Raw genomic sequence first — 26539 nt, forward strand, 5'->3', positions numbered from 1 at the left:
CCTTTACCTCGTTTATGGGTGATGTTGAGGAGGAAAGAGAAATTTCCTCTGAGAATTTGTAACCATAGTCCTGCCCACAGAAGAGTTGGGAATTCAAATGTATACCACCTATGTGGTCTCAGAAACCTCAAACCAAGAAATAAAATGGTCTCTCATTACCGGTTTCCTGGGCTGCTTGGTAGATGTGTATAGATTTTTAATGGTGGAACACACTTTCCAACTAAAACCCTCAAAATTCCCATAGGTACAAATAAGACAATTATTAGTGTACAATAAAAAATTAGACAACACATGCGGAAACAAGTCAGCAGAAACAGTAGCAGAATTTCACCCCAGGACTTCATTATTCATATACAGAATAAAAATAATTATGTTTGAAATGTTTAGGAAAATAAGATTGAATGGGTAACATGAGTAAAAAACAAGAGATTGCTGGGGCTGGCCCCGTGGCCGAGTGGTTAAGTTCGCGCGCTCCGCTGCAGGCGGCCCAGTGTTTCCTTGGTTCGAATCCTGGGCGCGGACATGGCACTGCTCATCAGACCACGCTGAGGCAGCGTCCCACATGCCACAACTAGAAGGACCCACAACAAAGAATATACAACTATGTACCGGGGGGCTTTGGGGAGAAAAAGGAAAAAATAAAATCTTTAAAAAAAACAAAAAAAACCAAAAAAAACCAAGAGATTGCTAAAAATAACCATGTAAAATTGAAAAAAAATAAATAGAACTTCTAGAAATGAAAAATAGAGCTGATGAAATTTAAAAGTACATGGCATGAATAGTCAGAGTTTAGACAGTAAAAAAGTTCAGTGAACTGCAAAATTGAGCAGTAGAAGTTATACAGAGTGTGGCACAGAGGAACAAAAGGATAGAAAAATATGCACGAGACATGAAGGATAGAGTAAAAAGATCTAACACTTATAATCTGATTTCCAGAAGGAAGTAGTAGTAGGAATGAGGAAGAGGCTGCATCTGAAGGAGTAATGGCTGAGAATTTTCCAGAATTAATGTCACAAATCCTCAAATTCATCAAGTTCAGTAAATCCCAAATGAGATAAATAAAAAGAAAGCCACATATAGACTCTTTGTAGTAAAACTTCAGAGCACCAAAGACAATGAAAAGATATGAAAAACAGCCAGAGAGAGACAGATTTACTAAGAAACCAGTGATTAGTAAAATGACAGCTAATTTACTAGTGTAATTTACTAGTTGTTACAGCTAATTTACTAGAACAATGGAATCTAGAAAGCAATACAATAGTGTCTTGAACATGCTGAGAGAAAATAAATGACAACCTAAAATTCAGTAACAGGGATGAAATATAGTTAAGACTGTTCAAAAAAACAAAAAACAAAACCATGATACCAAATTCAGAAGGGTTGAGGAAACAGAGTTTCTGACTCAGTTCTAATTTTAAAGAACTAAACTGTTATGAGAATTCCTTCTCCTCTTCACACCCTGGTTCTGGGGAGCGTAAACACATTTCTTACCCAGAATGAGAGATGGGCTCTGAGATACTGTGTACTATTCATGAATTAATAGTTTCCTTTTTTTTTCCTCTGTTCCCGCCACTGCTGTCCTATTTCCTCTCACCTTTCCTCGTAGCCACGGGTATGCCTGGCCCCTGGTTCTCCTCATCAGAAGAGCATCATTTAAGCTGCTGAACAGATGGCACTTTGTCTGAAATCACACAGAAAGTTTCCTTTTTTAACACTGTCTAGCCCTGATACTGATTACTGAGGCAGCGTGATCTGTACAAAGAATGCAAGTTTCATAGAGACTGACATGGGTTCAAATCTCATCTCTGCCACTCAGAAACTGTTGGGTTTTTTGGCATTGGTTAACAGATTTGAGTGTTTTTTGAGGCACATTTCGAGACAATGTCATTGTGAGCATTAAATGAAGTAATGTTTGCTCACCACCTGGTGCATGAGAAGCAGCAGGTGGTGGGGACAGTGAAGTGGTTGTTGCTGTTGTGGCTGCCTTCGCCCCTCCACTGCTGCGATACTCAGGCTACTTTTCCTATTCCTTTTTGTATCCCTACAGTTATCAGGTGTAAACCAACATGTGCTCATGTATTTTACCACGAAAGATGGTTCTGTTTCTGTGAAAAATAAAGTAGTAGTATTATTGACACGGCATGTGAGAGTGAGGTTGTGAATCTGTTTCATTCTAAGGCCTTTTTGGATTGTAAGTGTTTTGCTGGGGTGAGGCCAGTAGGAGCTAGTGACGTGAGACAACTTGCAAGGCATTAGGAAGCAAAGACAAGAATTTTACAGATCAGGAAAGCGTGGATTGCAAGTAAATGGATCGGGTTTTCATAACGGAGACTTAGCATCTAGCAAGATATAGTCTTTAACTCTTGACCAGAGCAAATAGACCATGTAAAAGGGACAGAGTAATGCGTCACAGCTAAGGAGTGTTGGTGATAATTAAGATGAAGTGTTGTTTTAACAGTACCACTTAGGTCTTTCATCTGTAGGCTGGGACGATCATTGAACTCTGCCTGCCTGAGTCTTATTGGCAGAGACTATTAGATGGGGTAACCATGTAATAGTCCAAACTGGGGCAGTCTTGAGAATGAAAGGGGGCTCTATTAGTAAATATGCTGGCATATCAGAGGGTAAACTGTCACTCCCTGACAAGCTAGGGAATGTGTTCCCTCTGCAAGTAGAACTTCTAGATGAAATGGGAACAAAGGATGAAAACAGAGATGAAGTGGGAACAGTAGGTGGAAAGAGACTGTTGCTGACATGAGGCTTTGAGGGGTGGGGGGACAGTGGCTATACTGAAGAGGAATTTTATACATGGGCATCTTTCAATACGAGATCCCTGACACCATCCTTTGTGGGGTGACCTGCCAGACCCCAATGCAGGGGGTACCCAGAATTGGCATTTTGTGGGCATCTTCACAACTGTGGGGTTCTAAGAGGATAGTTTTCAACTTATCTGGTGGTTTCTAGTGTGGCAGTGGTGAAATGCGTGAGTGTCTAGGAAGAATAGAAAAGCTAACAGCCTCAGAATATAAAACATAATATTAGTGGATCCTTATCAAGCAAAGAGTCAGTATTTTTTTTCTAATCCTTTGTTTAAAAAGTATTATAGTTTGTATTGTGCTTTAGAAAGAGATCGATAATGAATAAAAGGAGAAACTTTACTTAAAAAGGTAAGCTTCAGTTACTGATTATTTATTTATGTAGAACACTTCGTTCTCTGGCAAAGATGAAAAAATGTTCTTACTTTTTGCCCTTACTCGTCCTTTGCCGTCATCGTTGTAGCCACTAGCCACATGTGACTATTGAGCACTGGAAATGTGTCTAGTCCAAATTGAGACATGCTACAAGTGTAAAATACTCACTGTGTTTCAAGACTCAGTTTAAAAAAAAAAGAATGTAAAATAACTCATAATTTTTACAGTGATTATATGTTGAAATGATGATATTCTCTATATATTGTGTTAAGTAAAAACATATTATTAAAATTCTCTTCCTACTGGTACTTCTTGTACTAAAAAAAAGCACTCAGGGAAGAAAATTACTAACTTAGTAGGATCCAGAAAGTTGTGACAGATTCAAATCAATTCACATCAGGCAGGAAGTAAATCATATGAGATAATATATATATTTCTCTAGAAATAAATTACTTGGGGCAATTTTTCAAAATCTGTGAGCCTCTTAGATAAAAACAAATTGTTTTGCATAACAAATGAGATTCATCAAACTGCCAGCTGTGTGGTACACTGAGATAGATTTAATTTACTTGTGTTACCATGAGTTTGCTATTTGTTCTAAGATAAAAAATAATCACGACTGCAGTAGCAAAGACAGATGAAACTGACAGGATGAAAGTAAATGACCACGTGGGGACATCAGTGACCCCTTGCAAACTGTCATGACTGGATTTCTGTCTGGCATTTGATAAACAAAGGTCACTTTGAGGTATAACTTGAATGGTTTTTGGGTCCTTTGTCTTTTCAGGAAGTATTAACTCTAGCACTGGCATAGTGAGAAGCAGGATGCTAAGTTTCAGAGGAGATAAAGTCTCATCTTGGCTTTGCTGCTGAAGGGCTGTAAATTTCATTCAGGTCTTTACCTTCTGACTTTCAGTCTTAAATAGGGGACAGATGATAATTTGCTATATCTTAAGATCCTTTTCAGCTATGAAACTATTTTGGTAAACTGGGGAAAATAAACAAAAAGGATGGTCATCGGGCCTCTTGGATCAAGATTATTTTATGATAGGTGAGTGAAGTGGAGGTAATAATGGAATCTCTGGTTGATTGAAAATCAGAAAATAAAAATTTGAAAGCTTTGATTTAAGTACTTTGGTTTCTTTTTCTATAAAACAAGGTGATGTCACCTTAACAAAAGTGATGTCTATCACTTTACTACTTGGATATTTTGCGTTAGCTTGTCATTTTATTTATTAGTTTTTTTTAGCTGTGACAACTTGCTGAGGGTTTTATTTTGACCAAATGGTGTACTGCTTGTGGTGATCAAGAGATAATGTGGATTTGTGAGTTGGCTGCCATCCTGAAAGAAATGCCTGTTAAATTTTTTCTGGATTGAAACACTAATAATTGCTTTGTATATACAAGTGAAAGTTGTAACATATTTTCAGCACTTCGGCCATTTAAATTTGGAGTAACAATAATCCTTTTAAGTACTGACCTAGAGAAAAGAGAAAGATAATAAGGTGTCTTTCTTTGGGGTTTTAACATGTATGTCTCATTTATAAAGTATAATCTAATAAATTCTGGATAATTGTGACTAGTTTGGAATTTGATAATTTAGAATATGATAACTTGGACAAAACTTGGTCTTTCCTATTCTTTCTAAAGAAATTAACCAAGATACTAGAAAAAAATGTTCAAAGAAGTACGAAAAAGCCCAGTGAAGTGGGAGACAAACACCTGGAGAAATAGCCTGACAGTCTTCAAAGATGAAAGTTACTTATTTGAAGCATAAGCTATCTACTTATTAGCCTTGTTTCTCTCCTCAGGCCTTAGAAGAAAGCCCTTCAAGAACAGGGCTGTAATCTTTCAATCAGTAATATTAACTGATATTCTCTTTGATGTTATGGTATTCCTATCTAACTTTTTTTTTTAAATCACTGTACAGACTATCATGAAGAAAAGAAAGTCTTAAATGGTAAGTCCTATAAATTTATAGTAAAAAATGAATCATATTCACATGATTATGTGTAATATTTCTTCACAGAATTAGGGTATTAGATTTTTTTAGTACAAGAGATGTCTTTACTTGTCTAAACTTAGAGGATTTGAGAGCGCTTTACAGATCCCTTATTCCAGCCATTACTCTTGCAGTGGTCCCTTCTGTAGCATCCCTGAACGTGTGTTCATCTGCCCTCAGCTTGAACAGCTGTACTGAGTAGGAGTTCCACCCTCAGAAGCGAGACTGAACCAGTCACCTCCTGTTTGCATACAGGTGCTCTTCTCTGGGCTCAGCGCCTCTGGCTTCTTCAGCCATTCAGTGTGACTTGAAATTGTGACTAACACTTCCCCTACCTCCCAAGAAAGTTTGATGTGGTGGTTAGTACTGACTTTTATGAAATACATGGGGCTACTCTGACTGAACTGTGTTATTAAGGTATGTTTAGAAATAGGTTTTTTTCCTCCCTGTTTCCAAAAGAAAGTTAGAGAAATTCAGCTAACAAGCTAGATTGCCAGATGAATTTTTTTTTTTACACTTTTTTTTTTTTTGATGAGGAAGATTGGTCCTGAACTAACATCTGTTGCCAATCTTTCCCTTTTTTTCCTTCACCCAAAGTCCCAGTACATAGTTGTGTAATCTCCTAGCTGTAGGTCATTCTAGTTCTTCTGTGTGGGATGCTGCCACAGCATGGCTTGATGAGCTGTGTGTAGATCCATGTCCAGGATCTGAACCAGCAAACCCCAGGCCACCGAAGCGGAGCATGCAAACTTAACCACTCGGCCACGGGGCTGGCTCCATATTTTCTTTTTTAACTAGAGAAAATAGTCTGTATGTATACTAATTTATGCAGTGTGTGGGGTTAACGCCTGGAGTTGTTTGTCTGATAGTATAACATTGCTTTACGTGAAGGACTGATCTTAGGCTTCATCTGATGATTGACTCTGATCTGATGATGCTAGACAAACAACCTTTGCTTAAAGGCTAATTACTGATGGACTGGGCATTTACTTCCCTGCCACATATGGCTTCCAGAACCTTTACTTTCCTGTTGCCTTCCTTTGGATTGCACTGCATTTAACTATATCTCAGTTAAAGGTGGCCTTAAGAATGGAATATAACATTCCACAAGTGGCCTGGCCAGTACAGTTACCTTATGACCTTGGATCCTATAAGATTATAACATTTGTGTTTATATTTATTAGCTGCTTTTCATATTTGGCTCACTTCAGTCTGTGTCGTAAGGCTATATATTTGCACATGTGATCTGCTTGCCTTCTATGTCATTATTCAAACAGCTGTTTAAAATACTGAATGAGATAGACTGCAGCTATGCATTGCTAAACATCAGGGATATGTTCTGAGAAATGCATCATTAGGCGTTTTCATCCTTGTGTGAACTTCATAGAATGTACTGAAGGGGAACAGAATTTGCCACCCCAAAATGTGTCTCGTTTAACATGAGGATCATTTTAGGCTGATTATTTCTAAGAAGCAAAAGACTCAGAAAGTTTTTCTTGTTACCTGTCCCTTAACTGCCTAAAAGAATTCAGATAAAATAACCTGTCTGAGGAAGTGAGCGGTCACCTAGACTAACATGACCTAGGTGGTAGATAGGAACCTAGAAAAGCCTGTGTGTTGGGCTCCTTTCTGTGTTCTTCTGTTTCTCTGTGGCCAAACACTTGTTTTCCAAACATTTCCTCCTTTTCACCTACCTGTGAATTGCCTGCCTTCCCTTGGAAGTCCCTGACTCTTGCCACCCCCAACATCTTCTTTTATCTTTAGCCCACGAAAGTCTTTAAGAGAGCTTTGACCAATTACTTGATTTTCCTGGGTTTCTCCCATGTATAGATTTATTAAACTTTTGTTCATTTTTCTCCTGTTAATCTGTCTCATGTCAATTTAATTCTTAGACCAGTCAGAAGGACCTAACAGGGCAGAGGAAGATTTCTCCCTTTCTTACAGTACTGATATAAACCTAGATGGTATAGCCTCCTACACACCTAGGCTGTATGGTACTGATCTTATGGGACCTCCATTGTATATGTGGTCTGTCATTGACCGAAATGTCTTTCTGTGACACATGACTGACTGTACTATAGTGTTCCACTAGAGACTCAATCCCTTCTAATTGACCTCAGTCCATCAATCAGCACTTTTGGGGAGGAGAATGTTCATTCAGTCCACCTAACTTTAATTAATTATTTTATTCCTTCAACTTTTCCAGAAGGATATTATATGTAAGGGGTTTTGTTTTGTTTGGCAAGTGTTGAAATCAAGACACGTTCCACAGCCTATGACATCATTCTGTTCTAGTAAGTTATGCTTGCGTGATACTGTGTAGTTCTTTAGAATATTTGCAAATTGTCTCATTTGGTCTCTCGTGAGATTGCAGGGCAATTTCATTACCAGTTTGAATTTGAGGAAGAGGAAACAGTGTTTTTCATAAGATCACAGTGCTGACCCTGAGCTCAAATCCAGATTTCCTCGTCCTAATCAGGTCATATAAGATCAAAATTAACTAATGATTTATGAATTTTGTTGATAGCATTTTCTTATAGAAAGTCAGATTATGATGCATTTATTTTTTATTTATATATCTAAGGGACCTCCAAAAGGTAAATGACATTAATCTCTTAATAAAATATTATTGAGTGCTTCTCAATTTAGTAAGGTTACCTTTTATTTTTTATGAAATTAGAGAAAAATTACATTTTAATTATTGTAGTCTTGTTGTCATACCTGTAGTTGTGTAGTAGAGCGTTCTTCCTAGTGTTCACTGCTAGTTAGTTCATAACTGTGGCTTTGGTCTGTCACCTCTCTGAGACTCCCTTTGTTTATGTGAAAATGACTGTGTTCTGCAGAGTTACATGGAAAAGAGAATCTGAGTAAGGCCTGAGCTCAGGGCTCACGATCAGCCTTATCCAGAAAGATGCGGCTATTTGACATCTTGTGTTTGCACTTAAGCTTGGGTTTAAACAGAAGATTCTGTGGCTAGAAAGAATCCTGAAACCCTCTGAACTAGCTTCTCTCAAAGGTGCCTCCCAGCTCTAACTTTATATAATTACTGTGACTATATATAATTTGAGAATTCCAAGACTTAGCAGAAACTAAACATTAATTTTTTTCTTGCACAGTTTGAGAAATCCAAATATAATTAGTGGAGTAACTTTCAAAAGTCTTTTAGCAGCTAATCTCTTTTTTTCCAAACGAAAGCTTACAGATGCAAACAATACACTCCTGTTGTGGGAGGAAAATACTTAATGTTGACAGAATCTCCAGAGTTCTTCCATGTCTCAGAGATTTCTAAAACAATTTGAAAACCACAGCTTTAGAGGGCTTTTAAAATGCTATGTTGATGCATCCCCACAAGAATGACTAAGATGGGAAAAGAACACCATGTGTGAATGAGGTGGTGGCGCAACTGGAACTCGCAGACCCTTCTGGTAAAAAGTGTAAATTGGCACAACCACTTTAGAAATCTGTTTAGCAGTATGTACTAAAGCTAAACATAGACACACCCTACATACCTACCAGAAATTTGGATATGTCTGCTTTAAGAATGTATATATACATATACAAGAATTTTTTTTTTTTTGAGGAAGGTTAGTCCTGAGCTAACATCTGCTGCCAATCCTCCTCTTTCTTTTGAGGAAGACTGGTCCTCTACTTTATATGTGGGATGCCTGCCACAGCATGGCTTGACAGGCAGTACATAGGTCTGCACCCAGGATCTGAACCAGTGAACCCTGGGCTGCCGAAGCAGAATGTGCAGACTTAACTGCTGTGCCACCAGGCTGGCCCTACAGGAATATTTTTTTTTGAGGAGGAGGATTAGCCCTGAACTAACATCTGCTACCAATCCTCCTCTTGTTGCTGAGGAAAACTGGACCTGAGCTAACATCCGTGCCCATCTTCCTCTCCTTTATATGTGAGACGCCTGACACAGCATGGCTTGACAAGCGGTGCAGAGGTCTGCACCTGGGATCCGAACCAGCAAAATCCAGGCCACCGAAGTGGAACATGCGAACTTAACCACTGTGCCAGTGGGCTGGCCCCGCTACGAGAATATTTTTTAGTTTATTTTTTCATTATTTATTTATTGATTGATTTGAGAAAGATTAGCCCTGAGCCAATCCTCCTCTTTTTGCTGAGGAAGACTGGCCCTGAGCTAACATCCATGCCCTTCTTCCTCTACTTTATATATGGGACATCTGCCACAGCATGGCTTGACAAGCGGTGTGTAGGTCTGCATCCAGGATCCAAACCGGGGAACCCCAGGCCGCCAACGCAGAATGTGTGAACTTAACTGACATGCCGCTGGGCCGGCCCCCCTACAAGAATATTTTTAACAGCACTATTTATAATAGCCAAAAACTGGAAACAACCCAAATGTCCATGAACAGGTGAATGAATAAATTTCAGTACAATTATACACTGTAATAATATTCAGTAGTAAAAAGGAACAAACTACGGATGCATTCAACAGCATGGATACAATCTCAGAAACCTCTAGGTTTGATTTATTGCTTACTATCAATCATGCTTATTTGACATAAGAACTATAATGTTCATCATGCACACAAAAAAGTCAGACTGAAAGAGAGCATATCTTATGATTCCATTTTTATAAAGGTCAAATACAGGCAAAAACTAATGATGTTAAAAGTTAGAGTACTGGTTACCCTTGGGGGAAGGGTGGTGATTGGGAGGGGGCACAAGGGGGTGCTGGCTACAAGGGTGTGTTTTACTCTATGAAAACTCATTGAGTAGTCATCTGTGGTTTGTGTCCTCTTATAATATTTTAATAAGTTTACTGAAAAGAAACATGCTCCATGGATGGACTGTAGCTGTTTTGTTTTTCTTTGTGAAGGCATGCTTCCCAAGAGCCAAGCGACAGATACACTTGCCAGAGAAGGTCCTAGTTCTCCAAGGTACGCGTTCTTGTTTTACTTTTTTAAAGCTAAATCAGATCTACGTCAAAACATACACATTTAAAACAATAAAACAGTTCCGGGTTTGATTTATTGCTTGCTGTATTAATCATACTTTTTGACACGCAAGAACTGTAGTGTCTCATTTATCAGGCATTGTCGGAGAAGGAGCTGTTCTGTAAACATGAATTTTTAATGTAACTGAAGTTTGATCCATTTTAAACACCACAACTTTTAAAAACTAATCAAAAATTTTTTTGGATTATAAAATATGCATTCATGGTAGAAAACTTGGAAGATGTAGAGAAATACAAAAGAAAGTGATAAAATCAGTTGTAATCCATCAATCCTAGATATATACTCTTAATATTTTGTCTGTTCCACCCAGTTTGATTCATATAATACCAATACCTATTCCCATATTACTCTATTTTGATAATATTGGTGTTACAATATATTCTATGAGCAATTTCTTATGTCGTAAATATTCTGCACTGGCACTTTTTGTCTACATTCCATCGTATGACCATACCATAATTTATTCAACAGCTTTTATGTAACATAAGGCTTAGTTTTACCCTAAGCTACTGTTGATCCATCAAACAACCTTGATGAATTAATTTCTTGAGTAATGGTATATTTGTGACAGGGAGGACCAAAAGGTCATAAGCATGTGATTTCATAATGCTCCTTAAGAAAATATGTTGTATTGTATTACTGCTCTGATAAAAGAGAATTTTGGTAAGATGTGTAACCTTTATAAAAAGTATCTTGTCAAGGATATTGTTTGTATCCAAGTTGAAACACATGGAAATGTTTTAAATTTGGAAATAATTGCCAGTTATATAATGGTAAGACCACTGATTGTTTAGAAAAATGTTTACCTAGAGAAGTATATTTCTCACTGTATATTTTAAGCCATATATTTAAAATCAGGTGTTTATTTTGTCGTATTTGTATTTTAAACCACATATAAAGTCATACACTTACTGATTTAACGTATATTAATATATGTGGTTGTCGATATAATTATTCATTCTCTTTTTATTATTTTACAGCTATGACTGGTTCCAAACAGACTCCTTGGTCACCATTGTCATATATACTAAACAGAAGGTAAACACGTTTAAAATCAGAATAAAAAGAGTAAATAATAAATGTTAGCCATGTGCAGATACTTTTCTAAGCACTCTTCTTGTGTTAACTGGTTTACTCACAGCAACTCTGTAAGGTAGATCCTTTCGTTATCTGTATTTTACAGATGAGGTGACAAAGATTAAGTAGTTTACCCAAAGTCACACAGGAAGTGGCAGATCTAGTATTTTGAACCCAGGCAAGCTGGCTCCAGAGTGTGTGTCTTGACAACCATGCTATAGCGTCTTAGAAAAAAACTGGACCAGGAAGTACTTTATGTGCTTTTCTGTGATTTTTTTAAAAAGCATGGATAACAAAAGAGAGAATCCCAGTTAACGTCACCATAAGAACTAATTTCCTGCACGTAAATTGGAATTCGAGAGACAGGAGAGACTGTACTGCTGTGGCTTAGTATGTTTAAACCACTGTTGGGGTTAAGATGCCCTCTTGAAACTAAAATTAAGGAGTTAATTCATTTACCAAGTATGTATTGAACACCTACTTTATTTGCAGCACTATCTTAGATTTCAGGGATCTCATGATGGGCCAGATACATAGATACTTGGCCTTCATGGGGCTTACAGTCCAGCTGGGAAATCAGATAAATAAGCAGACAACTTAGAACATCTCCAACTGGCAAGGTCCCCACACTTGAGGAAGCATATAGATTCAAAGACAAGTTCTGCAGCTAGGAATTTCTGAGAATGCATGCCACTCCTGTAGTAGCAGAACCACATCTGAGCTGCAGAGTCTCTTTGACTGTTGCAGCGTGGTTTGATCATTCTGCAGGAGTGAGCAGCCTCTGCCTGATACAGCCCCGAGGGCCAGAGGCACGGCTTGTCCCGCCTTCCACTCTCTCTTGCTATTGGCTCCTCATCATGCAGTCCAAAACCAAGAGGGCAGGGCCTAGGGAGGTTGGGTCTACTCCCGTTGGTAATATCAGTGAAGCACAGAGGTTGGATGACTAAGGGAAGGGGGACGGTTTCTATGTAGAATAATGTGTTCGGTATATGGTGTAAGTGACAGGTACCAAAATAGCTTGTACCAAGGCTACGTAGAAATGAGAAACAGATGTTTTGGGATAAAATTTTAGATAAAAATTTGTTAGTGAATTTATTTTTTTATAAGCTGAGGTTGAGAGGTTGTGTAATTTGCCCAGCATCACACTGTTGTGTAAAGATTAAAATGAACACAAATATCTTGCCTTCTGGTCCAGTTCTAATGTTTTTTCCCAGATTATTTATTCAGCAAATGTTTATGAGCACTGCTAGGGCCAAGCAATATTCTAAAGACAGTCCCTTACTTAGAGCTTAGAGATAAGTGAGTAAGGTAGATATTAAGCAGAAACAAATATATAATTAAAATGACAGTATGTGCTTTGAAAGAGAACTGGGTCGTATGAGAGAGAGAAAACAGTAATGTTTATGTAGCTCTTAGATTCTGTAAAGAACTGCCACGTGAACTTCCACTGATCACCTTAAAAGTAGAGTTTTAGAAGTTTGGGGAAAAATTTACTTTTTAATCTTTCTTTTTGCTTTCTGTTTAAGGATATCACTTTAGACTCGGTAATAGTCGATCATCAGGATGATTCCTTTAGAGCAGAAACAATTATCAAGGATTATTCATATCTTATAAATATTGGTAAGTATTCTTTATTAACGGAAACAACTCCAGTTTCCTTTAAGTATGGCAATAACTTGGTCTACAGTCGAGGTAAAATTTTATCTGCTATTGTCATTTTTTTTTTTTTTTTGAGGAAGATTAGCCCTGACCTAACTACCACCAATCCTCTTTTTGCTGAGGAAGACTGGCCATGAGCTAACATTCATGCCCTTCTTCCTCTGCTTTATGCATAGGACGCCTACCATAGCATGGCATTTGCCAAGCAGTGCCATGTCCGCACCCGGGATCTGAACCGGCGAACCCCGGGCGGCAGAGAAGCTGAACGTGCAAACTTAACCACTGTGCCACCGGGCCGGCCCATGCTTTTGTCATTTTTGATGAGTTTTTTCCTGTTATTTCTTTATACTAATGAAAGTGCCAGCAATGGCAGTACCGCCTCACCTTTCCCAAGCTCAAACAGTTAGATGCAGTCAGAGTCAATAATATGAAATATTTGTTGGCCTAGCTTTGTAAGCCCCTTTTCCTGGATACCTGCAGACAAATCTCCGGAGGCCTGTCTGTCCCATGCTCCCACTGAGCACCCGTCACAAGGTGCTAGTGGCCTGTTTCTAGTCAGCTCTGTCATGAGAAGGCAGAGGCAGCAACAAAGCAGCGTGGACTGCAAGGGTCTGTTGTGTCCCCAGCTGCCTGTCCCTTCACGGACAAAGACCAACCTTACACTTCATTTCTGTCTGTTTCGAGAGATTACAGATCTCTTGGAAGAAAGAAATCATGACTAAAATCTGGAATCAAAGATACCAGGTTCTTAATTGATTTCTCACCCATAGTGACTCTAGGATTTCACCCTTTTCTCCTTTTACAAAGATGAAGTTTTTCTAGTTAGAAGGTAGAAATGAAACAAACAGCAACACCATGAAAACCACATTTTAAGCATGCATTCTTATGTAAAGAACATTTCATTTACTTCTGCAAAACAGAGACTGAAATTCTCCAGACCTCAGTGAACTCAGGGCTCAGCTCTCTGTTTTACTATGTTAATGAAGGGCCTTTAGTCCTGAATCTGATCAGAGCTGATAAATGTTTCTTCTTTCTTGTTTTTCCCCATTCATTAGATTAACCAACCTCAAAACTTAAACCTGTCTTCTAGAAATATGTCCTATTTTTTGTTAGCATAAGAGCTAAGGTATATTGCCTCTTGTGGGAGAGTTTTAACCAAACACTCAAATATCTAGAAAAGTATATATTATTCGCTAGCACTGTCATGATTTTTCTTAAGAAAGGTCTCTATGCCAGCATCTATTATGTTTCAAATACCTTGTGTCTAATTTTGCTCACACTGCAGCTAACTATATCTAGCACATGTATAAAAAAGAAACCAAAATTCCAGTCAAAAATATGAAACACTTGGTTGCTAATGTTGGATTGTAAGGACTAAAATAATGCAAACTTGCAAGTTCCAGATAACCATTAACACAGTGAATTTATAGCAGATGTTGGTAAAAATATTTCTTGCATCTCCCCCTTTTGGAATGTAAGTTCCATAAGGATAGGGTTTTTCCTTTTTCACTAACTGTTGTATCCATAACCCCTAGAAAGTGCATGGCACACGTGGATACTCAGTAATTTTTTTCTCAATAACTGAATTAATATTCAACTTTAGAAAACAATAAGAAGGGAAAAGCTGAGCCCCACGCCAGCCTGCCTCCCCTCCTGTACCTGTGTGTATACACACTGGGGCGTGCGGGCTTCAGGGGCTGCCACTCTCCCTGCTCTGCTCCCTTCTTGGTTTGTAGGATAGTCAGATTAGACCCATACTTAGGACTAGTGTGGTGACCCCCTCGTGGGCAATTGTGTATTCTTTAATTAATAGAGAAATGGAAAAATTGAAGAAATGAGTATATATTTAAATAATTTGACTCTACATTTTGGTTGTGTACAGTTTCTTTTTTTTGGTCTCTCAGAATGTGTTTTACTTGTCTTGAGAGATTTGAAATGGTGCGTAAAAGAATCGCTTAAATGATCTTATATGGTGTTCACAGACTGTATGAATTGAAGTTGGATTTTAACTAAATATGCTTTTTGTTCCCAGAGCTAAGCCACGCGGTTCAAGAAGATTTTTCTGGTAAGCTACCTAAAAATAATTATGCGTGTACATACACACACACACACACACATACATACAGATGGGGAGAGAGAGAGAGAAAGTCAGCATTTGTCTTATTTTTCATATCTATATTTTCATTTTGCGAAACAAAGATGTGATGTTTTCTTTATAAACAAATACATTGTTTTTTTTTTAAAGATTGGCACCTGAGTTAACGTCTGTTGCCAGCCTTCTTTCTTTTCTTGTTTTCCTTCTTCTTCTCCCCGGAGACCCCCAGTACATAGCTGTATATTCTAGTTGTAGGTTCTTCTGGCTCCGCTATGTTGGACGCCGCCTCAGCATGGCCTGATGAGCGGTGCCGTGTCCGCGCCCAGGATCCAAACCGGCAAAACCCTGGGCTGCCGAAGCAGAGCACACGAACTTAACCACTCGTCCATGGGGCCGGCCCCTAAGTTTTAAACATATTCTTCTCTCTCTGGTTTCTGGATTTTTTCCCCATTTTTTCTTTCCCCTCATTCCTTTCATCTCTTTGTTCTTTCCTTTTCCTTAGGAAAAACTTCCTGTCTCCTTTCTATTCCTCCTCCTTCATCTCTGCTCTACTCCTGACATGCAGCTTGTGGAAATATAGTGGACCAGACAGATTTTTCTTAGTTGTATATATTCAAATGTTTAATGTTGACAGAACATATTAAATTATGAATATTGCTGCATATAAATACACAATGTGGATTTTACACAGCTATTTAACAACAGAAGACTCATCATAGAATGGTGGTTTCTTATTTTTCTTGTTTTTTATTTTTAGCTTTATGGAGATATAATTGACAAAATTATAATGTATTTAAAGTGTACAGGGTGATGATTTGATATATGTATACATTGTGAAGGGATTCCCACAATCGAGTTAACACATTCATCACCTCACAGTTAGCTTGGTTTTTTTGGTGAGAACATCTAAGCTCCACTGTCACAGCAGATTTCAGTTATACAATAAAGTATTATCAACTGTACTCACCATATTATACATTAGATCCTCAGACCCTATTCATCTTATAACTGAAAGTTTGTTCTCTTTTACCAACCTCTTGCAGTTTCTCCCACCGCGCCCCCAGCCCTTGGCAACCACCATTCTACTCTGTTTCCATAAGCTCAACATTTTTTTTTTTTAAGATTCTACATATAAGTGATACCATGCAGGATGTGTCTTCTGTCTTGCTTATTTCTCTTCGTGTAATGCCCTCCAGGTTTATCCATGTTGTTGCAAATGGCAAGATTTCCTTTTTTTTAAGACTGAATAATATTCCATTACATATGTATGTGTATATTTTTAGTATATGTGGTTTCTTGTTTTAAAGTACTGTCGGAATACCTTACACTGGTTCTGTGCCTGCCTTTTTCTATATCCCATAGTAAGCTCTGTAAATTGTGTAAATTAAGCTGTTTACAACTAAGGACCATGTTTTTATGTTTTTTAAACTTCAAATTAGTGCTCATTTAATTGAATTCATTTGGCTAATCTATCTTAAAAAGTTGTTAAATTGTTACTGAATTATGTGTTTACAGTGAGGAAGAACAGATAGGAAGAACAGTTTCTAAAGATGAAATGTACTTCAGTCTTTAAAAGCACATTCAATCCATAAAATTTAATCAGTATATAAAAGTCTGTATTTTATTATTATACCTATAATGTTCTACACTCTTTTAATTGTTGAAAAATAAAAAGATAATCTAAAAGGGTTTTAATTATTAAAGGTTCATGTGCACTTTATAGGAACTCATTTTCCAGAGGCTTTTTCTGTGTTTATTAGGCTCAGTAGTGATCTACTGAATTCACTCCTAAGACCCACTCAGATCCCAACTAAGAAATGTTAGAAAAGTATAAATTAAATTTGCTTTTGTGGGTCCCTTCTGTGGCTAATTTTTATATGTCACCCTCCTTTTTCTTTTTTTAAAGCTGTGTGGTAATTAGTTGCCATGGCTATATTTGAGCTTGTTTGAAAACTAGGAATACATATTAGTTTGCTCCTTGATAAATTCGTTTGAAAGAAGTTAATCTGAATTTAAAATAAAGCTAGATTTAACAGCATATATAAGGTATAAACAATTTTGATGAATACATACGCAAAATGTTATTTAACTTACTAATGATTAGTGTCATTCATATCAGATCGGGACATTTGGATTCTTTGAGAAAAGTAGGTTTTAAAATAAAATCTTAATTTAGTATCAATGAATACACATGGAATTTCTCTTCTTTTCAGTGCGTATTGTTGAGAATGTAGGGAAAATAGAGATTGTTCTACAGAAAAAAGAGAATACTTCTTGGAAATGTCTTGGTCATCCCCTGGAGAATCATAATTCACTTGTTCCAAAGAAGGATGCAGGTATGCTGTGCTGTTATTGAGTTCTGTGTTCATGAAATTGTTGTGTTAGTGGCACAACTGTGCCAGAGTTTGGAAGGCCACTTTGGAGTGAGTCAAAGGGTCCTTGTTATCTCCCTCTAAAAAGTTGAAAAGTGACATTGTATCTGTTGTCCACTTTTTTTAATTGAGAGATAATTGACATATAACATTATATTATTTTCAGGTGTGTAACTTGATGATTTGGTATTTGTATGTGTTGTGAAATGATCACCACAATAAGTCTAGTTAATATCTGTCACCGTACAGTTACCAAAAAAATTTTTTCTTGTGATGAGGACTTTTAAGATCTACTCTCTTAGCAACTTTCACATATGCATTACAGTATTATTAACTGTGGTCACCATAGAGTACATTACATCCCTGTGACTTACTTATTTTACAGCTGAAAGTATATAGCTTTTGACCCCCTTAACCCATTTCACCCACCTCCTACTTCTGGCAACCACCAATCTGTTCTCTGTATCTGTGAGCTCAGTATATTTGTTTCTTTGTTTTTTAGATTCCACATATAAGTGAGATCATACAGTATTTGTCTTTCTCTAACTTATTTCACTTAGCATAATGCCCCCAAGGTCCACCTGTGTTGTTGCAAATGGCAAGATTCCATTCTTTTTAATGGCTGAATAGTATTCCACACATCTTCTTTATCCATTCATCCATCAGTGGACACTTAGGTTGTTTCTGTATCTTGGCTTTTGTCAATAATGCTGCAGCGAACATGGAGGTGCATATGTATTTTCAAATTAGTGTTTCATTTTCTTCGAATAAATACCCAGAAGTGGAATTGCTGGGTCTTATGGTAGTTCTATTTTTAATTTTTTGAGGAACTTCCATACTGTTTTCCATAGTGGGTGCACCAATTTACATTCCCACCAACAGTGCACATGGATTCCCTTTCCTCCGATACATGTTATTTCTTGTCTTTTTGATAATAGTCATTCTAACAGGTGTGAGGTGTATCTCATTGTGGTTTTGATTTGCATTTCCCTGATGCTTAGTGATGTTGAGCATCTTTTCAAATACCTATTGGCCATCTGTATGTCTTCGGAAAAATGTCTGCAGTCATGTGCCACATAATGACATGTTGGTCAATGATGGATGGCATATTTGACGGTGGTCCCATAAGATTGGTACAATATAGCCTAAGTATGTAATAGGCTATACCATACAGGTTTGTGTAAGTCTACTCTGTGATGTTCACACAATGACAAAATTGCCTAATGACACATTTCTCAGAATATATCCCCATTGTTAAGAGACGAATGACTGTATTCAGATCTCTGCCCATTTTTGATCAGACTGGTTTTTTGCTATTAAGTTGTATGCTTTTAGAATCAGGTTCAAAAAATCGTTACCAAGACCAATGTCAAGGAGCTTATTACTGCCTGTGTTTTCTTCTAGGTGTTTTATGGTTTCAGGTCTTAGATTTAAGGCTTTAATCCATTTTGAGTTAATATTTGTGTATGGTGTTAGATAGAAGTCTAGTTTGATTCTTTTGTGTATGGCTGTTCAATTTTCCCGGCACCATTTATTGAATGGACTGTCTTTTCCTGATTGTATATTCTTGCCTTCTTTTTATATACCTGGGTTTATTTCTGAGCTCTCTATTCTGTTCTATTGGTCTATGTGTCTGTTTTTGTGCTGATAGCATGCTATTTTGATTACTATAGCTTTGTAATATAGTTTGAAATCAGGGAGCATGATGCCTCCAGCTTTGTTCTTCTTTTTCAAGATTCCTTTGGCTATTTGGGGTCTTTCATGTTTCCATAGAAATTTTAGGGTTTTTGTTCTATTTCTGTGAAAAATATCACTGGAATTTTGATAGGGATTGCATTGAATCTGTAGATTGCTTTGGATAGTATAGACATTTTAACAATATTAATTCTTCCAATCCATGAGCATGGAACATCTTTCTATTTTTTTGTGTCTTTTTCAATTTCTTTCATCAGTGTCTTCTAGTTTTCAGCATACAGGTCTTTCATCTCATTGGTTAAATTTACTCCTAGGTATTTTATTTTTTTCGATGCAATTGTAAATGCAATTTTTTCTTAATTTCTCTTTCTGATAGTTTGTTATTGGTGTATAGAAATCCAACAGAATTTTTGTATGTTGATTTTGTATCATGCAGCTTTATTGAATTCATTTATTAGTTCTAACAGTTTTTTGATAGCATCTTTATAGAGTTTTCTTATGTAATATCGTATTGTCTGCAAATAGTGACAGTTTTACTTCTTCCTTTCCAATTTGGATGCCTTTTATTTCTTTTTCTTGCTCTAATTGCTCTGCCTAGGATTTCCAATACTTTGCTGACTAAAAGTGGTGAGGGTGGACGTTCTTGTCTTGTTCCTCATCTTAGAGGAAAAGCTTTCAGCTTTTCACTGTTGAGTATGACGTTAATTATGGGCTTGTCACAGATGGCCTTTATTATATTGAGATATGTTCCCTCTGTGCTGAGTTTGTTGAGAGTTTTTATCATAAATGATGTTGAGTTTTGTCACATGCTTTTTTTGCATCTATCGAGATGATCGTATGATTTTTATCCTTTATTTTGTTAATGTGGTGTGTCACATTGATTGATTTGCAGACTTTGAATCATTCTTGTATCCCCGGAATAAATCGCACTTGATCATTGTGTATGATCCTTTTAATGCACTGTTGAATTCAGTTTGCTAATATTTTGTTGAGGATTTTTGCATCTATGTTTGTAAGGGATATTAGCCTGTAATTTTCTTTTCTTGTGGTGTCCTTGTCCGGTTTTGATATCGTGGTAATGTTGTCCTAAAATGAGTTTGGAAGCATTCCCTCCTCTTCTATTTTTTGGACTTTTGTTTTTAGTAGGTTTTTGATTACTGATTCAATCTCCTTACTAGTAACTTGTCTATTCAGATTTTCTATTTCTTCATGATTCAGTATTAGAAGGTTGTATGTTTCTAGGAATTTATCCATTTCTTCTACATTATCCAGTTTATTGGTATATAGGTTTTCATAGTATTCTTTTATGATGCTTTGTATTTCTGTGGTATCAGTTATAACATCTCCTCTTTCATTCCTGATTTTATTTGAGCCCTCTCTTTTTTTCTGGTAAGTCTAGTAAAGATTTGTCAGTTTTATTTATCTTTTCAAAGAACCAGCTCTTAGTTTCATTGATCTTTTCAATGATCTCTTTTATTGTCTTTTTAGTCTTTATTTAATTTATTTCCCCTATCTTTATTATTTCCTTCCTTCTACAAACTTTGGGCTTCATTTGTTCTTCTTTTTCTAGTTCCTTGCGGTGTAAACTTAGGTTGTTTATTTAAAATTTTTTTTTTGAGGTAGGCATTTAGCACTGTGAACTTCCCTCTTAGAACGGCTTTTGCTGCATCCCATAAATTTTAATATATTGTATTTCCATTTTCATTTGTCTCAAGGTATTTTTTGATTTCTTCATTGATCCATTGGTTGTCAGTAGCATGTTGTTTAATCTCTATGTATTTGTGAATTTTCCACTTTTCTTCTTGTAATTGATTTCTTTTCACACCTTGTGGTCAGAAAAGATGCTTGATATGGTCAGTCTTTTAAAATGTATTAAGACTTGTTTTGTGGCCTAACATGTGATCTGTACTCAAGAATGTTTCATGTGCACTTGAGAAACATGTGTATTCTGCTGCTTTTGGGTAGAATGTTCTATACAGGTATGTCTGTTAAGTCCTTCTGGTCTAATATGTTGTCTGAGGCCAATGTTTCTTTATTGATTCTCTGTCTGGATGATCTATTCATTGATGTAAGTGATATATTAAAAGTCCCCTACTATTATCGTATTACTATCAATTTCTCCCTTTAGGTCTGTTAATATTTGCTTTATATATTTAGGTGCTCCCCTGTTGAGTGCATAAATATTCAGAAATGTTAAATGCTTTTGTTGGGTTCACCTCTTTGTCATTATGTAATGCCCTTCTTTGTCTCTGATTACAGTCTTTGTTTTAAAGTCTATTTTGTGTGATATAAATATAGCTACCCCAGCTTTCTTTTGGTTTCCATTTGCATGGAAAAATCTTTTTCTATCCCTTCACTTTCAGTCTGTGTGTGTCCTTACATCTGAAGTGAGTCTCTTTTGGGTAGCATGTAGATGATTCTTGGTTTTTTATCCATTCACTTGTCCTATGTCTTTGGATTAGTCCATTTACATTTAAAGTGATTATTGATAGTATGTACTTATTTTGTTATGTTTTCCTGGCTGTTTTGTAGTTCCTCTAGTTCCTTTCTTTTTCTTTTGCTGTCTTCCTTTGTAGTTTGATGATTTTCTTTAGTGATATGCTTAGATCCTTTTCTCATTATCTTTTGTGTATCTACTATGGATTTTTGCTTTGTGGTTACCATGAGGCTTATATATAACAGCCTATATTTGTAACTTAAATTGCAGCAATTTAAGGTGATGGCAACTTCAGTTTGGTCTCATTCTAACACTCTACATTTTTACCCCTCCGTTTTATGTTTTCTTATTTCACATTTTACACCTTTTTATCTTGTGTATGCCTTAACTAATTATTGAGGTTATAGTTATTTTTACCACTTTTGCCTTTAACCTTCCTACTAGCTTTATAAGTGATTAATCCACTACCTTTACTGTATGTTTACCTTTACCAATGAAATTTATGCTTCCATATGTTTTCTTGTTACTAATTAGCATACTTTCTTTTCAGCTTAAAAAAGTCCCTTTAACATTTCTTGTAAGGCAGGTTTAGTGGTGATGAACTCCTTTAGCTTTTGCTTGTCTGTAAAACTGTTTTATTAATAGAGATTAAATTTCTGACTCTACTATCTAATGTTTAAGCAGAACAAAGTCATTAGGTAATGATACCTGGATGAGGAAGCCCACTTGTGCTTAGACTATTGTCCAACGATTCTCTCCTATAGGTTCCTTTTTAAAAAAGGTTCAAAAAACAAGTTTAAGTTTATGCCTTGTATGCCCATCTCATACTTTTATATTAAAGAAGACGTTTATTGTTTTTCTGCTTACCTGAACCAGTTTCTCAGTTTACTCCCAAAGGATGTAATTCACTTCCTTTCTTCATTTTATTTCTTCTTTCATTTCCTTTCTTCCTTTATTTTTTTAAGCCTTTTATCTAAGTATAGCATATTTGCAGAAAAGAGTGCATATTATAAGTGTTCTATTGATAAATTTTCCCCTAGTGAACACATTCTATATTTTCTCTCTGGATTTTGGTAGGGATTTGCTCCTTGTTCCAAGTGTTTTTAAATTTCACAATTTGGTATGCCTTAGTATGGGTCTATTTTCATCCTTTGTGCTGGTTGTCCTTCCTGTGTGCTGTCTTTTCATTATGGAAACTTAGCACCTTCAAGTGTGGGAAATATTGATTTTCCTTCCCTTTATGGTCTGGTTTTGCTTTCTAGAAGTATTCTTATTTTAAACCTCCTTAACAGGTCCTCTAGTTAGCTTATCTTTTCTCTCATTTTCAGTTTTATCCTTTTGTTCTATTTTTGGGGGAGATTTCTTCAGCTGTGTCTTCCTACTCTTCCGTTGAGTTACTGATTTCTGCTATCATATTTTTAACCTCTAAGAACTATTTTGACTTCTGTTTCTTTGTTTTAGCATCTCATTCTCACTAGCTTCTCTTCTCTTTTTAAGTATTACTGATAACGTTTTAGAGTTTTCTTCTCCCTGTGTAACCTCTGTGTCCCCAAAGTTTGTTTTTTTGTTTTGGTCTGCCTTTCATATTAGATGCTCCTTTGTATGTATGCTGATCCTTGACTGTCTGCTCATATTTCAGGGTGGAACTCAAAAAGCTGATTGGAAACTCTATGCATGTGGGTGTTACTTGTTGACAGTAATATTCACTATATGGCTGGATCATTTCCTTGGGAAAAGTTTAATGCCAGTAATTTGTTAGATCTCCAGAGTAAACAATCTCCTACCTTACACTCAACATTTTAGAAATCATGTGGGGAAAGAAGGATGGGTGTCTGTAAAATTAATATCCTTTGCTTTTTTCCTAGTATACTATACTAGTTTGCTAGAGCTGCCATAAAAAGTGCCACAGACTAGGTGGTCTAACAGCAGAAATTTATTTTCTCACAGCTCTGGAAGCTAGAATTCTGAGATCATGGTGTTGGCAAGGTTGATTTCTTCTGAGGCCTCTCACCTTGGCTTGTAGATGGCCATCCTCACATGGTCTTCCCTTTGTGTGTGTCTGTGTCTCTATTGCATCTTCTTACAAGGACATCAGTCATAGTGGATTAGGGACCACATTGATGACCTCATTTCAACTTAATTACCTTTTAAAGACCCTATCTCACATTCTGAGGTACTGGGGGTTACGACTTCAATGTAAAAATAGAGGGGGATACACTTCAGCCTATAACATATACCCAATCTAGAGACTCTTTGTTTTCCCTCTAAAGAGTAAACTTAGAATATTTGGCCAGAATAGGAGAAGGTCAGTCATGGGGCCTTCTAAGTACTAAGTACTAAGTGCTAAGTAGAGGAGGACTTCCGAAGGGCTGAAGGGCTGGGGAAACTAGGCTTCTCAAATGAACTTTCATCCAGAAAGGAGTTTTAGCTGCACCTTCACTCTGATTGCAGAGCCTTAAAGGGGTGTTTTGTTGTGAGTGAGTTGCGTCTTGGCTTTCCGTACCTGTAGCGTGGGATTCCGCTTTACTGAGTCTGCTGAGGCAGTCACCAGTCATTACTTGGCCTTGTCAGTTCCCAAAGTTTTCTTGCTTTTTCTTATTTCCCTTCTTCCTGTCCTTGCAGGCTTATGCCTTAAAAAATAAGCAAATACACACCAAAAACATCTTTGCTGTTATTTTAGGGGGTTAGAAGGAACTAACTGCATTTATTCACTTGAGCGTCTTTAAATATTTAAAATTACTATAAATATTTGAAATTATGAAGATATATTTGAGGATAATATTTTAATTTTCAGAAAAGTATCAGTTAGCCTTATTTTGAGTACATACTTTGTGTAGAAGGCTGTTTTCGGTATTGTGAGATAAAACAACAAAAACGCATCCGAAATTATTTTTCCCAGGTGGAAGAAAGAACATACACTGACATGAGATTAAAGCATACTTTTATTAAAAAAACAGGCCAACAAGGGCAAGTTATGTAGTACAAACTGAATATATCCTGAGGCAACCCAAAGTGAACAGATGTGGATGAGTTTGATCTTGAATGACTCCCTGAAGGAGATGAATTTCAAGCAGTGTTTTGAAAGTGACTTTAAAAAAAGAACCGACAGCAAAAAACTGCAGGGCTTTCCACAGAGAGCTTCAGATTCTTACTGAGTACCTATGGTGCCAGGCATTTTGCAGGTTGCAGAGAAAGAAAAACATAAGCCATGTGTGGGAACGGTCAGATAGATTAATGGTACCGGAGCATGAGGTCTGAATTTCCTGGTATTAGACAGAGAGAGAGCATAAAGGAATAGCAGCGTGATCTGGCGGATCAGAAGAGAATAGGTAAAAGACAATGAAAATGAAAAGAAATGTTACTAAAATAAAATCTCTTCCCCTGAAATTATCTATCTAGTGATTGAGAAAGCTTAGGCAGACCAGATAAAACCTAATAAATGATCCCCAGAAGCAAGGCTGACCTTCATTTGGAAATGGTTAGAATGAGCATCGTCTAGGTATTCTTCCCTGTAATTTCCGGAGGCTTTCCATGAACTCTTTTATCCCTGCCATAAATTTCCACTTGAGTCATGAACCACCGTAGTTAGCTTTAGCTTTCTTGTCTGAAATTGAAGCCACGCATGTATTTCAGAGGTTAGAGGATATTTTTATTTATTTGACTGAATTAGCAAAGATAATTTCTTCTTTGTCCTTTCCCCTCCTTAAATCATGACAAAAACCGTACATTTTATTCACTAGTAAAGCTGAATACTTACATCGTCAAAGTATTATTATTAACTTGCTGTCAGTAACTTCAAATGTTTACAATCCATCATGTGGTTCCTAGGTTTTCAATATATATTACTAAAATTATTGACTTTTGTGATATTAGCATCCTGGCTTCCTCTTATTGAAATTTCTTAGCTAAAACAATTTTAGTTTGAAAAAAATATGTAAGTTGAAAACTTTTAATATGATACCGGTAGTCTCATGTCAAATACAAAAGATTAAAATACAACAGAGAACATAATCAGAGAAGAGAAACTACTTCATTTTTACCTTTAATACAAATGTAATAGGTGATATTTTAAATTGTATTAGTGGAATTAGACTACCATTTATAAATTGGATGCTTCCAATCATTTTTTTTCTCCCCAAAGATGATGATTATGAGTGAGGTGTTGTGTGTGTGTCTGTGTGTGATGGTTGAGGAACTCGTTTGTCTATTAAGGATCAGAAACTAATAGATAATTGGGTTACTATTTCTGTACCCAACCTAAAATTTTATTTTAATTGTGATTGCCTGTAATATGGGATCTTTGATCACCAAAGGTAATTTTAAAGATTTGGCAGTAAACAACTCAGTAAATGAATCTTGGGATACAAAATTGTAAACAAGATTTTTAAAACCTGTCACAATTTTGATGTTGGCAGCCATTTATAAACCTTTAGGTTAGATATATATATTGAATCTGTAACTCTCTTAATTTAAGTCGAGCTATATGAAATTGCTGATATTTAACTATTTTTAACTTAGAAAACTGGCAGTTTTGCATGGTTTGACTTATACTTTCATCAGAACTTCCCAACTGCTGAAATCACACGCACACACCCACACACACACCCACACACACACTGTGAAGTACTGTCTGTACTTGTAAATGTGCCTGCCACTCCACCGTAAGCAGTCATTTAACTGAGACTTCTGTAGGGCCCATGACTCTGCAGGTGAGCTGCTTGCTCTCACAGTGAGCAGATCTTCCGGCAGGTGTAGAAAGAGCCACCCTTGGCTCTCCCCAACACTTGCCTGTTCATCCCTGTTTCCTTGCTGCCTAAAACAAGCATTCAGAACGGCTAGAAATGAAGAAATACTGTGGATAGCAAATAAAACTTCACTGTGCTTTGTTCTCTTAAGTTATCTCCTCTGCCTAGCAGAGTTCTTGCTCACACCGTATCTATACAGTCCTTTGGCATCTTGCTGTCGTATTTTAACTTCTATCAGAATGGGCCAAAAATGAAATCTGAAAAACCACAGAATA

At 36.7% G+C, this 26539-nt stretch overlaps 1 protein-coding gene across 4 annotated transcripts in view; it reads left to right on the plus strand.

The window, feature by feature from the left end:
* The window catches only part of CYB5R4 (cytochrome b5 reductase 4), a 90311-nt gene that overhangs the window by 32090 nt on the left and 31682 nt on the right, over positions 1 to 26539 (plus strand). For 3 of the 4 annotated variants that reach the window (XM_070496204.1, XM_014838070.3, XM_070496205.1), the window contains exons 5-10: positions 5122 to 5151; positions 10046 to 10106; positions 11165 to 11222; positions 12788 to 12881; positions 14953 to 14985; positions 17229 to 17351. In XM_070496204.1, the coding sequence (XP_070352305.1) occupies positions 5122 to 5151; positions 10046 to 10106; positions 11165 to 11222; positions 12788 to 12881; positions 14953 to 14985; positions 17229 to 17351 (399 nt within the window). The remainder of the gene's footprint in view (positions 1 to 5121; positions 5152 to 10045; positions 10107 to 11164; positions 11223 to 12787; positions 12882 to 14952; positions 14986 to 17228; positions 17352 to 26539) is intronic. The other variant, XM_044757238.2, reaches the window with a different exon arrangement.

This window comes from Equus asinus, chromosome 24 (genome assembly GCF_041296235.1).
Source record: "Equus asinus isolate D_3611 breed Donkey chromosome 24, EquAss-T2T_v2, whole genome shotgun sequence".
Classification (NCBI taxonomy): Eukaryota; Metazoa; Chordata; class Mammalia; order Perissodactyla; family Equidae; genus Equus; species Equus asinus.